The following is a 13,482-nucleotide window of genomic DNA, read 5'->3' as shown; positions in this document are numbered from 1 at the left end:
TTTTGGAATTGTATTGGCTTACTGTTAAGAAGATTACATCATTGTAATGAAATTAAGGTATATAATCTATACTGCTCTGGTATAAAAAATATATAAAATTATCTGCAATAAAATCAATAGTTGATGCTTTGTGTGTTTTATAACAAGAGATCTACATAAGTCCTTGATACATATTTTAAAATGTTAGGAATTGTTGCTCTTAGGCTTTTATTTTTTTCACACACAGCTTTCTTCACAAAGCTTTATCTAAACTCGAGATTTGGAGTAACAGCTATTTGTCAAGATAATTGGTACTACTACATTCACTGTTGCTAAATTAAGAATGGTTCAAATAATTTTCCTATCTGTTCTCTTCTCCTTGTCTTTCCTCCCTCAGAATTGCTCAAAATCTCCTGGCAGTGTTCCATTTCTTTAAAAGACACATGAGTAAATTTGTAAGAAATAAGAAGTGATAGTTTTTAACTTTAGAATTAGGCTGAAAGGACAAGAATTTGCAAGGAAGTGCTCTGTTCAAACAGGTCTGCTCACAAACTGGGAGGTCATGAATGCAGCTGGTCCATTTGTTGGCTGAGGGATTAGCCTAACATAAACAGCAATAACGCCACAAAGAGAGATCTCACATCTTCCAGCAGAATCTAACAGCATCTAACTTGACAGAAACGGCCTCCAAGTCTTCCTGAGATTAGAAGGTAGGGATTTTTAAATAATGATCAAAGGATGAGTGATAGCTAGAGCATAAGAGGAAAACCTCCCTTCACAGATGGACATTCTTCTGGACTTGGGAAAGTCAGATTCAGTTGCTCTTTGGGGCAAAATTGCTTCTGTTCTGGACTCTAATCTTTCCTCTCCTACTCATTTTAGGTCTCCTGTGTTTTTATTTTTGACTCTATTTGAAAATAATTTTTGCAAAGACAGCTGTTGCTGGAGAAACTGACAGTGGATAGGTTCAATTTAGTTCTAGGAGGCTGGGAACTCTTGGTATTTAAACATATTCACTCTTCTCCCATAGTCCCTATAGGTGGTCAAATACTCTAATCTGTCATTAAATAGATTGAGTCACTTGGGTACGTTGTTGTTACTACAGTATGTATTGCTCAATAAGCATAACTGAAGCACCCCATTTTTCCATTACATTATGTAAGTTTTATTATTCACTTATGGTCTTTGTTCTCTTAAAATCATCACATTTATACACATACACACTTTTTTGCATTTTTGTGTTTCTTCATATATTTAAGGTAGACATGAATTGAGAACTGTTGAGGTAGGGTGGGTATAGAAGCTGTGCTGTGTCTGGCAGCAAAGTGGTTAAGGTGTTACTGAGCACATTTTATGTAAATTCAGCCACGAAGGGCCGTCATATCCCAGCGTAATTTTTATTTCATTTTCCTGGAATTATCACGTAGGATTACAGGTGGATTGGAAGCAAATGTCTCTGATGTCAATGTACTCATCATCTCAAATCCTGCTTATAAAAAGATGAACATATACTTATTGCCAAAATATAAAACATGCAAAGTGGATATACTTGTATGTAAGTGGCTAAATCTACTTTACTTGTGTTCATAAGAAAGTGTTCATAAGAAAGTCAAATGCTACTTTGATAGACAGAGAGCTCACTTTACCAGTGAACAGGTAGGAGCGCCTTTTATAATGCACAGTTTAGCATAAGAGAATTTTAAATATTTATAAATACATGAATTAATTCACTAATTTTAATTTTCTATGAATATTTTGAATGATAATTATTTTATTGTTATTTTCATTGATAAATTCTTAGCATCCTCCCATCAAAAGAACAGTAATTTATCTAGGGGCTTTGATCTCACAAAAGAATAAGTAACTACTTTGCATTATAGAAATGGCTAGTAAACCCAGCTACAAATTTAGTAGATGTTTATCCTTTACAATAAATCTATATCTTTTTAAAGTGTATATAATATTAATTAATGTCTAATAATACTAGTTATTTTGATAACAACATTATTTTGTATAAATATATTTTGTTGCTGAATAATTTTGGTGATAATACATCCTAATATTTTATTTGAACTTTGTACATGGAACTCTAATTAAATAAAATGGTGGATTTTCTAATTTTTAACTTGAATGTTCTTACATATTTTAACTTATTTCTAGCACTCTCTTCTACATTCTGGCATTTTTATGGTGTTTTGAATAATGTTCAACTTAACAGAGTAAAACCAGTGTCATCTGAATCAGTTTTCTTGTCTCAGATCTTGTAATTGAGCATATATATAGCTATACTTACTGTCTAGTTGCTGGGTGTGAATGCTTTAACATAATGATGTGTGGATGTGCTCGGCTCTCTATGCTCTGTCATGATAAATAAGATTATTTCCAGCTTGCCTTCTGTAGTAGCTCTCATTTTAGAGCCTTACCCCATGGAATCAAACTGGAGTTGATCATGTTTTATCATTATCTGAAAGTTAAAATACCATGTTGTCAAATCTTTACTATTTGACAAATATCAGTCTAAGAAAAATTTCTAGACCTTGTTTAGTCTTTTGTCATGTAAATGGGGTATTTTCAAGAAGAAAAGAGGCAATAATTATAATTGCATCAGTACAGCTTAAATTATTGGAATCTTAGACAAACCCGACCAGATAGGTCCCCTCAAGTATTATGCCAGTTATAAAATATTCTATTTAATTGTCTTAAAAGTAAAAGTGGTCTTCTGATACAGTGGCTGTGGAAGTCAGAGGAGAGGTGGAGTGACTTTTTGTATGTTTTGGCTCCATTACTTTACCCTATGGTGTATCTGCTCACTTTTGCACATTGACTTTTTTCCTGGAATTGATGCTGTTATCATAATTGAAGAACTGCCATAGCTCAGAAACTCATTGTTACCCTCAAATTGTCTGGTTGCCCAGTACTGAGAAGAGGCCACTGAGTTCAGTCTGAATGTCCCGATGATGAGACCTACACAATGACAGAACTCAATTCATATTAATAATGTTCCACATGGATCTGTGTAGGACCAGAACAACGCTTATCCCCTACTTCTTCAGAGAATTAAATAATTTGGGAAGACTCTGTGCATGGACACTTCCCAGGCTCCTTTACTCCCATTCTAAGTATTTGCCAAGAACCTAGTGCCTCCATTCTTACAATTTCTTTAGAGAAAGACATAAATAATTGTGTCATAGCAGCAACATTTATGAAAAAGTGGTGCTTTTCCTCATCACACTCATAAACTGTTGCCCAGAAGTCACAGCTAAAGCTCAAACAACTTGCTTTTGTGAAATGGGATGTTTTATAGATATGACTAAGTTTTCATTGTGCTTCACATAACAGCTTCCTGATTAATAATCCCAAGAAACTTGGCAATTGTTTAACTTTTTCCTCATTTTGTTTGAATTATCTGAGTGTTTTGGGTGGTGTTTCTCATTTAATTAAATGTAGATATGTAATTATTGTTCTTTTTTTTAAAAAATAATTTTAAATAGTATGTGATTGTCCCTACTTAATAAAAAGCAAGTATCAAATGGCCTTCCCAAAATATGAGACTTTTATCTTTGAATGGCTCATATATTAGACTTTAAGGTATCTTCTTTAATTTCTTTCTTTAAAGACTCAAAGTTCTTACTGTACAGGTCTTTCACTTTTTTGTTTAGTGTTACCCCAAGGTATTTTATGTTGCTTGTGGATATTGTGAAAGGTGATGTTTCCTGATTTCTTTCTCATTGCATTTATCATCTGTATATAGTAGGGCTACTGATTGTTTTGAATTAATTTTGTATCCTGCTACTTTGCTGAAGGTGTTTACCAGCTGTAGGAGTTCCCTGGTAGAGTTTTTAGGGTCACTTCTGTAGACGATCATATCATCTGCAAATAGTGAAAGTTTGACTTCTTCTTTTCCAATTTGTATCCCTTTGATCTCCTTTTTTTTGTCTTATTGATCTAGCTAGAACTTCAAGTACAATATTGAAAAAATAAGGAGAAGAGTGGACAGCCTTTTCTTGTTCCTGATTTTAGAGGAATTGCTCTGAGTTTCTCTCCATTTAGTTTGATGTTGGCTGTTGGTTTGGTGTATATTGCTTTCATCATGTTTAGATATATGCCTGTTATTCCTGTTCTCTCCAAGATCTTTATCATGAAGGGATGTTAGATTTTGTCAAAGGCTTTTTCAGCATATAATGAGATGATCATATGTTTTTTCTTTTTCAGTTTGTTTATATGGTGGATTACATTGATGGTTTTTTTATGTTGAACCGTCCTTGCATCCCTGGGATGAAGCCTACTTGATCATAGTGGATGATTTTTCTGATGTGTTCTTGGATTCGATTCGCCAATATTTTGTTGAGTATTTTTGCATCGATGTTCATGAGGGATATTGGTCTGTTGCTCTCTTTTTTAGTTGTATCTTTGTGTGTTGTGGGTATCAAAATGATTGTAGCCTTGTAAAAAGAGTTTGGCAATATCCCAATTTGAGGAGTATAGGTATTAGCTCTTGTTTGAATTTCTGGTAGAATTCTGCAGTGAAGCCATCCGGCCCTTTCTTTCTTTTTTTTTTTTTGGGAGGCTTTTGATGACTGCTTATTTCATTAGGGGTTATAGGTCAATTTAAACTGCTTATCTGTTCTTGGTTTAATTTTGGTAAGTGATATCTATCCAGAAAATTGTCCATTTCTTTAGATTTTCGAATCTTGTGGAGTACAGGTTTTCAAAGTATGACCTGATGTTTCTCTGGATTTCCTCAGTGTCCGTTGTTATATCCCCCCTTTTTGTTTCGATTTTGTTACTTAGCATGCTTTCTCTTGCTATAATACTCTGTAATATATTCCCAGAGTGTGATTATTTTTTAATTTATTTATTTAATTTAGAAAGTCTTATTTTACATATCAATCCCAGTTCCCTCTCCCTTCCATCCTCCCATGCATCCCCATAACCCCCCCCATCCCACCCTCCATCCACACCCTAGGGAGGCTGAGGTCTTCCATGGGCAATCATCAAAGTCTGTCATCATTTGGGGGAGGGCCTAAGCCTTCCTCTGTGTATCTGAGCTGAGAGAGTATCCCTCCATGGGGAATGGGCTCCCAAAGTCCATTTGTGCACTAGGGATAAATACTGGTTCTACTGTCAGAGGTCCCATAGCCTGCCCAGGCCTCCTAGTTGGCACCCATATTCATAGGGCTTGGATTGTTCCAATGCATGTTCCCCAGCATTACTACTGGCGTCCATGTGTTCTCACTTGATCAGGTAAGCTCTTTCTGTGGATTTCCCCAGCATGGTCTTATTCATCCTTCCTCCCTCCCCACAACTGGATTCCAGGAGTTTTGCTCAGTGGTTAGCTGTGGGTGTCTGCTTCTGCTTCCATCAGCTACTGGATGAACTCTCTAGGATCGTATATAAGATAGTCATCATTCTTATTATAGGGGAAGGACATTTAAAGTTGTCTCTCTATTATTGCTTAGATCCTTCATTGAGGGTCATCCTTGTGGATCCCTGGACATTTCCCTAGTGCCAGATTTCTCTTTAAACCTATACTACCTCCCTCTATTAAGATATCCCTTTTCTTGGGGGATCAGGCAGACTGAGTCTGGGGAAGAATAGAGGAGAGTAAGAGTGTGATTATTTTTAAAAATAATCAGACATTTTAAGAACATGTTCAATCTCAATAATGAGTACTCTGTGATGTAGGTTCTCAGTTGGCATATGTATAGATTATATAGATGAACTTCAGCTAAGATATCTAATAAAAATATGGAATTTAACCAAGAGTTAATAAAACATAAACTGAAGAATGTTTATGTGCTGAGTGAAGTACTGTATCCTTACCATGAATAATGAATAATCTTTGTAAATTTAAGATTTGATGGTGAGCTGTTTAAACACCGAAATAATGTATAGTGCTTTTTCTGCCATGTTCTAGGATATGCATTTCTTTATGATACCAGTATGTGAGAGTAAGTGAAAGAGTAGTAAGGCACAGAGTAGTTTACATTTACTTATTTCTATAAAACTGCCTGCCTCCTGAAAGTCATAGTATGGCAGAAAAACAAAACAAAACAAAACACCAGAACATCTATTATACTCTATATTTGCAGAGCTAAATAGTATAAGTGGAAAACAACAAGTGTATTGTAGAAAGGTTACATCTGCAGTGGGTTTTCATAGCTGAACATGCCTTAGTCATATTGCCAAGCAGGACACTATCTTAGCCCTACTAATTACCATGTTAAGAGGACTGAGCTCTGTTTAGTTTCTGACATCTCAAAGTTCCTAGACAGTTCTTTGGTTGTTTACTCCTTTTAGGAGAAACAAAAGTCTCTCAGCTAGAGTAAGCCCAAGAACCTTAATTGGGCATATCTTAAATAATGATACTAATTTTGGTGGTATGCTTAGTACAACAATCCCTTCTTTCACTCTCTGTTAGAAGCCCTTTGTTTTACAAATGTATGAGCTGTGATAGACAGATCTAGGCTTGTTGATTATCCTCCTATTGTTCTACTATAGTGTTAAAGACACAGGAAATGGTAGGTTTTGTTAAATAATGCTAAGATAAAAGCTAAAATCCAGGGTTCCTGTCTTGTGTGTTATCTTCTTTTTACTCAGAATGAAAGATATGAGTGCTGTGGGGCTCCTCTATATAGACATAATGGATAGAAAATGTTTGTTTTGGTGCGAACTTCTAGTTTGTCTTTTCTCTGAAGAATCAAATAAGGTGGCAGTAACATTCTGATTTCTCTAGAAAAACTAGTTTCTGCTCAATGAATATATATGTACAAACATCCATGTTGTATGTCATAGGATTTCCATCGTTCTTAAAATCAAATTTGTTAATAAGCCACATAAACAAATGATCAAGATGAAGATAAGGAAGGATGACAAAAGGGCAAAATAGTATATAAGTAAATACATAATGAAAAAGACAAGTAAATCAAAGCACAAATGAGACTAGTGACTACATGACCTTGTCAAAGGATTAGCAATAGATGCTCTGATTCATAAAGAAATGTTTTTGAACATTTTAAAATAACATGGACTTGGAAGGAAGCATGTTGCACATCTCACAGGCCATCTGTGAAGTCTGCCAGCCTGTGGGTGGTGACACACTGCTGCTAACTGCCTTGATTCTGCCAGACAGACACAGAATATGCTAGAGCTCATAGACGAAGCCAGATTTTATTGACAAAATTTTAAATCCTACAGTTCATTTTTTTTCTAAAACCAGGGTAAAATATTAATGAATTAGACCCAGTAGTCTCAGCACTCAGGAGTGTGTGGGTGGCAAAGAGACAGAATGACTTGCGTTTCTTCAAGAAGTTAAGTATAGTCATTAAACCATCTAAATGTTATTTTTACCAATAAAAGATATTGAAATATTACAGTTTTTTTTGTTTTATGATCTTGCCACTATACTGTTCTCTGTCAACCACAGAATATATGTCTTTAAAAGAATCAATAATATATAATGCATGAAAAATAATAAGGGATTTCCTTATTTCAATACTAAACTGGTTTAATGCCTAAAGAATTGAGCTGTACATATGTAGCTGGTACTTAATTTTTAATCTATTCTCTTTCTTCTTTTTCCTTCTTTCGACTCATTTTAGTTTTTAATGCTATTCTCTTAAGATTGTTGGGGTCAGATATTATGGCTTTGGCTATAATTATGAATTCTAAATAAACCCCAGTTTTCTCATGTAGATTTTCTTTTTGTCTAAGATATACAAGGTTTGTTATTTCATACACATTTCAAGACGTTATGTTGGTAGCTGAGTGATTTAACTACATGCATGTGTTTTGTTGGTAGTTTGGGTGTGTTGGTCACTGGTTATGAGCAAAGCAAATGTTCATTAAACTAAGCACATACTCTGCATGGTACTATAGTCATGTTTACACTTACATTCCTAGCAAAGTTCTGTTTTAGAGTGATGGCTGTAAAGACCACAGAATTGTAGTGCAAAGTCTTAATTTGGTAGAGTTTAATGCCTGTTGTTGTTTCCACCCTCCTTCTTTCTTTTTTTCCTTTTTGATTATAGGTCTGGTTGCTTGAGATCCACATGAAACACTGATTGTCACCTGCAAATCACAAATGTTGGTGGCATACCTCACTTACCTCACATTTTGAAGTGAATTTTGGAAGCTGCAATTTTAACATAAATGAAAATTTAGAATTCTTATTTCCACAGAGGCTAGAATTTTCTCTTCAAATGATGTTTAGTGAAATCATGAATTATAAAGGCAAAAATGTAAACAGTGATAATTATACGTACTTTAGTCATGAACTTTTGATTGTGTATATGAAAATAGAGTTCTGATCTTTCAAGAGCCAGTAGTTTTGTTCTAGATCAGTGGTTCTCACCCTTCCTAATGCTGCAGTGCTTCAGTAGTCTTTTGGTAACCCCCAACCATAAAATTACTTTTGTTTCTACTTCATAACTAATAATGAGAATGACTTGAAAATAAGAAAACTAGGAAATTCATTGACTAAAAAGCTATAGGAAGTGAATGTATAAGAAAAATAAATGTCAGAAAATCAAAATACAAAAAGAAAAGAAAAGGGCCCAGCTTCATTTGTAATGTGACAGTTTAATAGACCCTACTAACACTGCTGTAGACTGAAGGAACATAACCAAAAGTTGGTATCAAGAACTAACTCTGTGACTATAGGTAACTGCACATCTGAGAACCTAGTCATTGAAAAATGGGCTACAATGTGATGCTTTTATGATAATGATGCTTTCATGTATCTGGAATCCAGCTGCAAACAGGGCCCACTGTGCTGCAGCATGTCTCCATCTGAGTGGTCATCTAGATGTGCCATCTTAAGTGAGACTAGAAACCACGAACTCATCTTGTCATGCATCCTACTATGCTTCTTCCTTCATGTGTTCAGATACGTCTTTGGAAAAATTGTCTTAACATGGTATGAGAAATTGAGTAAAGGAGGGTTTAAAAGTCTGTTAATTTTTGTTTGTTTATTTGTTTATTTTTCTTTATGAGTGAAATTTAATGGCTCGAGGACTTGACTATCTTAGTTCTTCATTGTAAGTGAGTAAAAGTCTGCTTTTTTGTTTGTTTTTATTTTATCATATTTTATTAATTTTTTGATGTCTGTTTTCTTTTTTTCCCAAGAAATTGTTTTTTATTAGTTTAAATTAGAAACAAGCCTGCTTTACATGTCAATCCTCTCCCTCTCCCTCGCTTCCTCCCAACACTCCACCAGCCGTCCAACTCACCCCCCCTCTGCTCCCCAGGGAGGGTAAGGCCCCCACATGGGGGCTCCCCAAAGTCTGTCATATCATCCAGGGCAGGGCCTCAGCCCTGCCCCATGTGTCCAGGCTGAGAGAACATCCTTCCACGTGGGATAGGCTCCCAAAGTCCCTTCTAACTCCAGGGATAAATACTGATCCACTACCAGGGGCCCCATAGAGTGCCAAGGCCTTCTCATTGACATTCACATTCAGGGGTCTGGATCAGTTCCATGCTGGCTTCCCAGACAATAGTCTGGGGTCCATGTGCTCCCCCTTGTTCAGGTCAGCTGTTTCTGTGGATTTCACCAGCCTGGGCCCAACCTCTTTGCTCTTCACTCCTCCCTCTCTGCAAGTGAGTTCCAGATTTCAGTTTAGCTGAGGGTGTCTGCCTCTGTTTCCATCAGCCACTGGATGAAGGCTCTAGGATGGCATGTAAGGTAGTCATCAATCTCATTATCGGGTAACATCATTTAAGGTAGCCTCTCCACCATTGCCTAGATTGTCAGTTGGTGTCATCCTTGTAGATCTCTGGAAATATCCCTAGTGCCAGATCTCTTCTCAGACCTATAATGGCTCCCTCTGTTGTGGTATCTCTCATCCTGCTCTCCTCTATTCTTCCCTAGACTCAACCTTCCTGCTCTTCCATTTCCTCCTTTTCCCTCCTCTTCTCCTCCTCTCATTCTCCCAGCTCCCTCTCCCCTACTCTCATGCTCCCAATTAGCTCAGGAGATCCTGCCCTTTCCCCTTCTCTGGGGTCCATGCATTCTTTTCTTCGAGTCCTTCTTGTTTCCTAGTTCCTTTGGTGATGAGGATTATAGGCTGGTAATCATTTGATCTATGTCTAAAAATCATGAATGAGTGAGTACATACCATGTTTGTCTTTTTGCAACTGGGTTACCTTACTCAAGATAACTTTTCTTCTAATTCCATCCATTTGCTTGTGAATTTCAAGATTCCATTTTTTTCCTTCCATTGTGTAAATGTACCACATTTTCTCTATGCATTCTTCAGTTGATGGGTACTTAGGTTGCTTCCAGGTTCTGGCTATTACAAACAATCCTGCTATGAACATAGTTGAACATATGTCCTTGTATGAATGTGCATTATTTGGGTATATGCCCAAGAGAGGAATTGCTGGATATTGAGGTAGATTGATTCCCATTATCCCAAGGAACTGCCATACTGATTTCCAAGTCGTCTTACAAGTTTGTACTCCCACCATCAATGGAGGAGTGTTCCTTTTTCTCCACACCCTCTCCAGTCTGCTTTTTTATGTGACTACAAACATGAACAGAAAAAAAGGAAGATATTATCAGCCATATAGTTTGATAGATATATGACAGGAAAATACTCCTGTTATGGCACCACAGGTACTATACTGTATGGTACACTCTTCTTTTAGAAGTTAAAAATCCAGGGTAACCAACTAAAGCATTGAGAAGTGCTGTATGAATGACTTTATTTTGTTGTCTTTATACGGTAAAGAAGTTATCTTATAACAAAAAATGAGACCATTGCGTTGCTCTAATTTTCTTTAGAGCAGTAGTTCTCAGCCTTTCTATTGCTATGACCTTTTAATAAAGTTCCCATGTTTTGATGACCCCAACCATCAAATTATTTTCTTTGTTACTGCATAACTGGAATTTTCCTACCTTTATGGATCACAATGTAGATATCTGAAATGTGACTCCCAAGCAGGTCAAAACCCACAGGTTGAGAAACATTAGTTTGGAGGGTCATGTAAGATCTGGAGTAAGTTAGCAATTACAGGTCCTCTGAAATTCTAAGCTTCTCCTGGAGACAGCTTACTAGAAATCTTAATAAAAAAGTTTTGTTGGCATCATTTTGATTTTGTTGGCTCCGTTTCTCTTGCACTGGGAATTGGAGCAGATAGAGAAGTCTGATAGCTTGTGGTGTGGTCTGCCATTGACCATTCCATCAGATATCAGAGGAACTGATGACCTCTTTCTATAGTGTTCCACTTGACTTATGTAGCTTCACATTTTTTTCTGCAAGTATTTTATATTTTCTCATAAATAAAATTAATCCAAACTGTGAAATAAATTCGCTCTATCTAGCCAATGCAATTGCTATTTAGGAAGCATAATTATTTGTGCTTTTTAAAATGTAACTATATTGTTGGTCTAGATGGGTCAAGCCTATATTCCCAACACTCAAAAAATGAACACAGGATAATCAGGAGTTGAAACCCAGCACCATTGTGAGTGTGGGGACAGCATGGGCTACATGGGATCCTGTTTCAAAGAATTTTGATAGAAAAGTAAAGAATTACATCAAACTCATTTAGAGGCCAAACAATTAATAATTTACAGTTGTAAATTTACTAATTTACAACTAGATTAAAAAAGACTAATTTCTACTTTCCTTCCATTGTAAAATGCATACCATAAAAGGATACATTTTGAAAAGAGTGATACTTGAGTTATATTGTAGACAGCATGCTTGACTTCAACACCTTGAGTGAAATGTGAATAACAAAAATAGCCAGTTGTTTTGAAGCCTGTGGTTTTGGAAACACCTGTTCTAATATACATCTGTGCTTGTGTGCTTGCTCTAGGAGTCCAAGATCCGCAGCATGAGAGAGTTGTCACAGTATCTGCTAATGGGAGCATCCACAGCCCGAAGTTTCCCCACACTTACCCAAGAAATACAGTGCTGGTGTGGAGATTAGTTGCAGCTGATGAAAACATGCGGATCCAGCTGACCTTTGATGAGAGATTTGGGCTGGAAGACCCAGAAGAGGATATCTGCAAGTGAGTAACACATCTGGAGTTCTAGCATTGTGGAGCACTGCTGTTTTCATGTTGATTCCTTGATAAGATTTTAAATGGAATCTTTGCTTTGTTTTTTTGACTGACCTAACTTTACAAATTTTATTTCAACTAAGGTCTTCTTTTTAAAAAATCAGGATCCTCATCAATACACATTCAGTGATTATTTTCCGTCTTTCTACTTCTGCATAATTTGTGAAAACCATATCTAATACGTATAATAGAAAATAGAGAACAAAAGCTGTGTAAAGGATCATAGTTATACCAGACAATTCAAATTACCATTAGCATTAACCTTATATTTGATCTTCCTGAAAGTCAAGTTAATGAAATAAATAAACTATTTAAAAAGAGTTGAGAGATGGCTCAGTGGCTAAACTAGCCATGTCAGCATGAGTACCTGATTTCAGATCTCTAGCACCCATGTAGCTGGTGTATAATCTCAAGCTGGGGTGAATAGAGATACAACTCTGCAACCCTTTGGCCAGTCTACATATCTGAAGCTGTAATCTCCATGTCCAACCAAAGATATCCTGTTCCAAAATATTAAGGCACAGAAGCAACTGTCTATTCCCTGTATCAGCTTTTGGCATATACAGATATACACACACATATACAACCACAAGTCACTTACACATGCATATACCACACACACACACACACACACACACACACACACACACACACACACACACACACACGCGCTTAAATGTTCACAAGCAAAAACTGTTATCTAAAGATGTACATTATTTAAATGACACACTGATACCTAACTACATGCATGAAGAACTAAGAAGCTTAAGACTTATGAGGAGGAAGGCATACAGTTTGAAGAACAGAATTTGACATTCAGGATAAAAATGCAAAGTAGGAATGCACCATGGTTCCCAGCAACATTCAAGATCTCATGAGCTATTTCACCCACACAGAAGCACTACTCTAAGCCAGACCAATGTTCTCTTTCAATCTCATGGGTATATCATCAAGGTTGAGTGGTCTTAACAACGTTTGCTTCAGTACCATTTGTGTATTATGAAAGTATTTCACTTAAAGGTCTTTGTTGAATTCCTTGTCTTCTTTGGTATGCAAGTTAAAGTAGAACTTTCCTTTTGTCATGTATTACAGATAAATATTTCAGTGTCTGTCAAGTAAACATCATAATTGCTGTAGTAAATTTTTAGCTTTATTATTTCCCTGCATTTCTTCTGTCTGTGACTGGGGTTTGAGTTGTGTTTTCCCTTCTATTTACAATGTAGTCCATCAGAAGTAGGTGCTATCATGAGATGACTAGGAATCAATCCTGCATTCTATAGGGTGTCATGCAGGTGAGAGGATTGAGCAAATGTCTAGGAGATGCATATTCTATACTGCAACACAAATGAAAACTTGTGTTTGTTGGTTCCTGTTTAGATAGTTTTGCTGTGATAAGAATTCCAAATCTTGTGAAACACATGAAGAGTCTTGGA

At 36.3% G+C, this 13,482-nt stretch overlaps 1 protein-coding gene across 1 annotated transcript in view; it reads left to right on the top strand.

Annotated features, from left to right (window-relative positions):
- Pdgfc (platelet derived growth factor C) overlaps positions 1-13,482 on the top strand; it is a 162,210-nt gene that overhangs the window by 84,508 nt on the left and 64,220 nt on the right. The window contains exon 2 of the mRNA XM_027392923.2: positions 11,803-11,998. Coding sequence (XP_027248724.1) covers positions 11,803-11,998 — 196 coding nt within the window. The remainder of the gene's footprint in view (positions 1-11,802; positions 11,999-13,482) is intronic.

This window comes from Cricetulus griseus (assembly GCF_003668045.3).
Source record: "Cricetulus griseus strain 17A/GY chromosome 1 unlocalized genomic scaffold, alternate assembly CriGri-PICRH-1.0 chr1_0, whole genome shotgun sequence".
NCBI classification, from domain to species: domain Eukaryota; kingdom Metazoa; phylum Chordata; class Mammalia; order Rodentia; family Cricetidae; genus Cricetulus; species Cricetulus griseus.
This window is presented reverse-complemented; position numbering and strand designations above follow the sequence as displayed.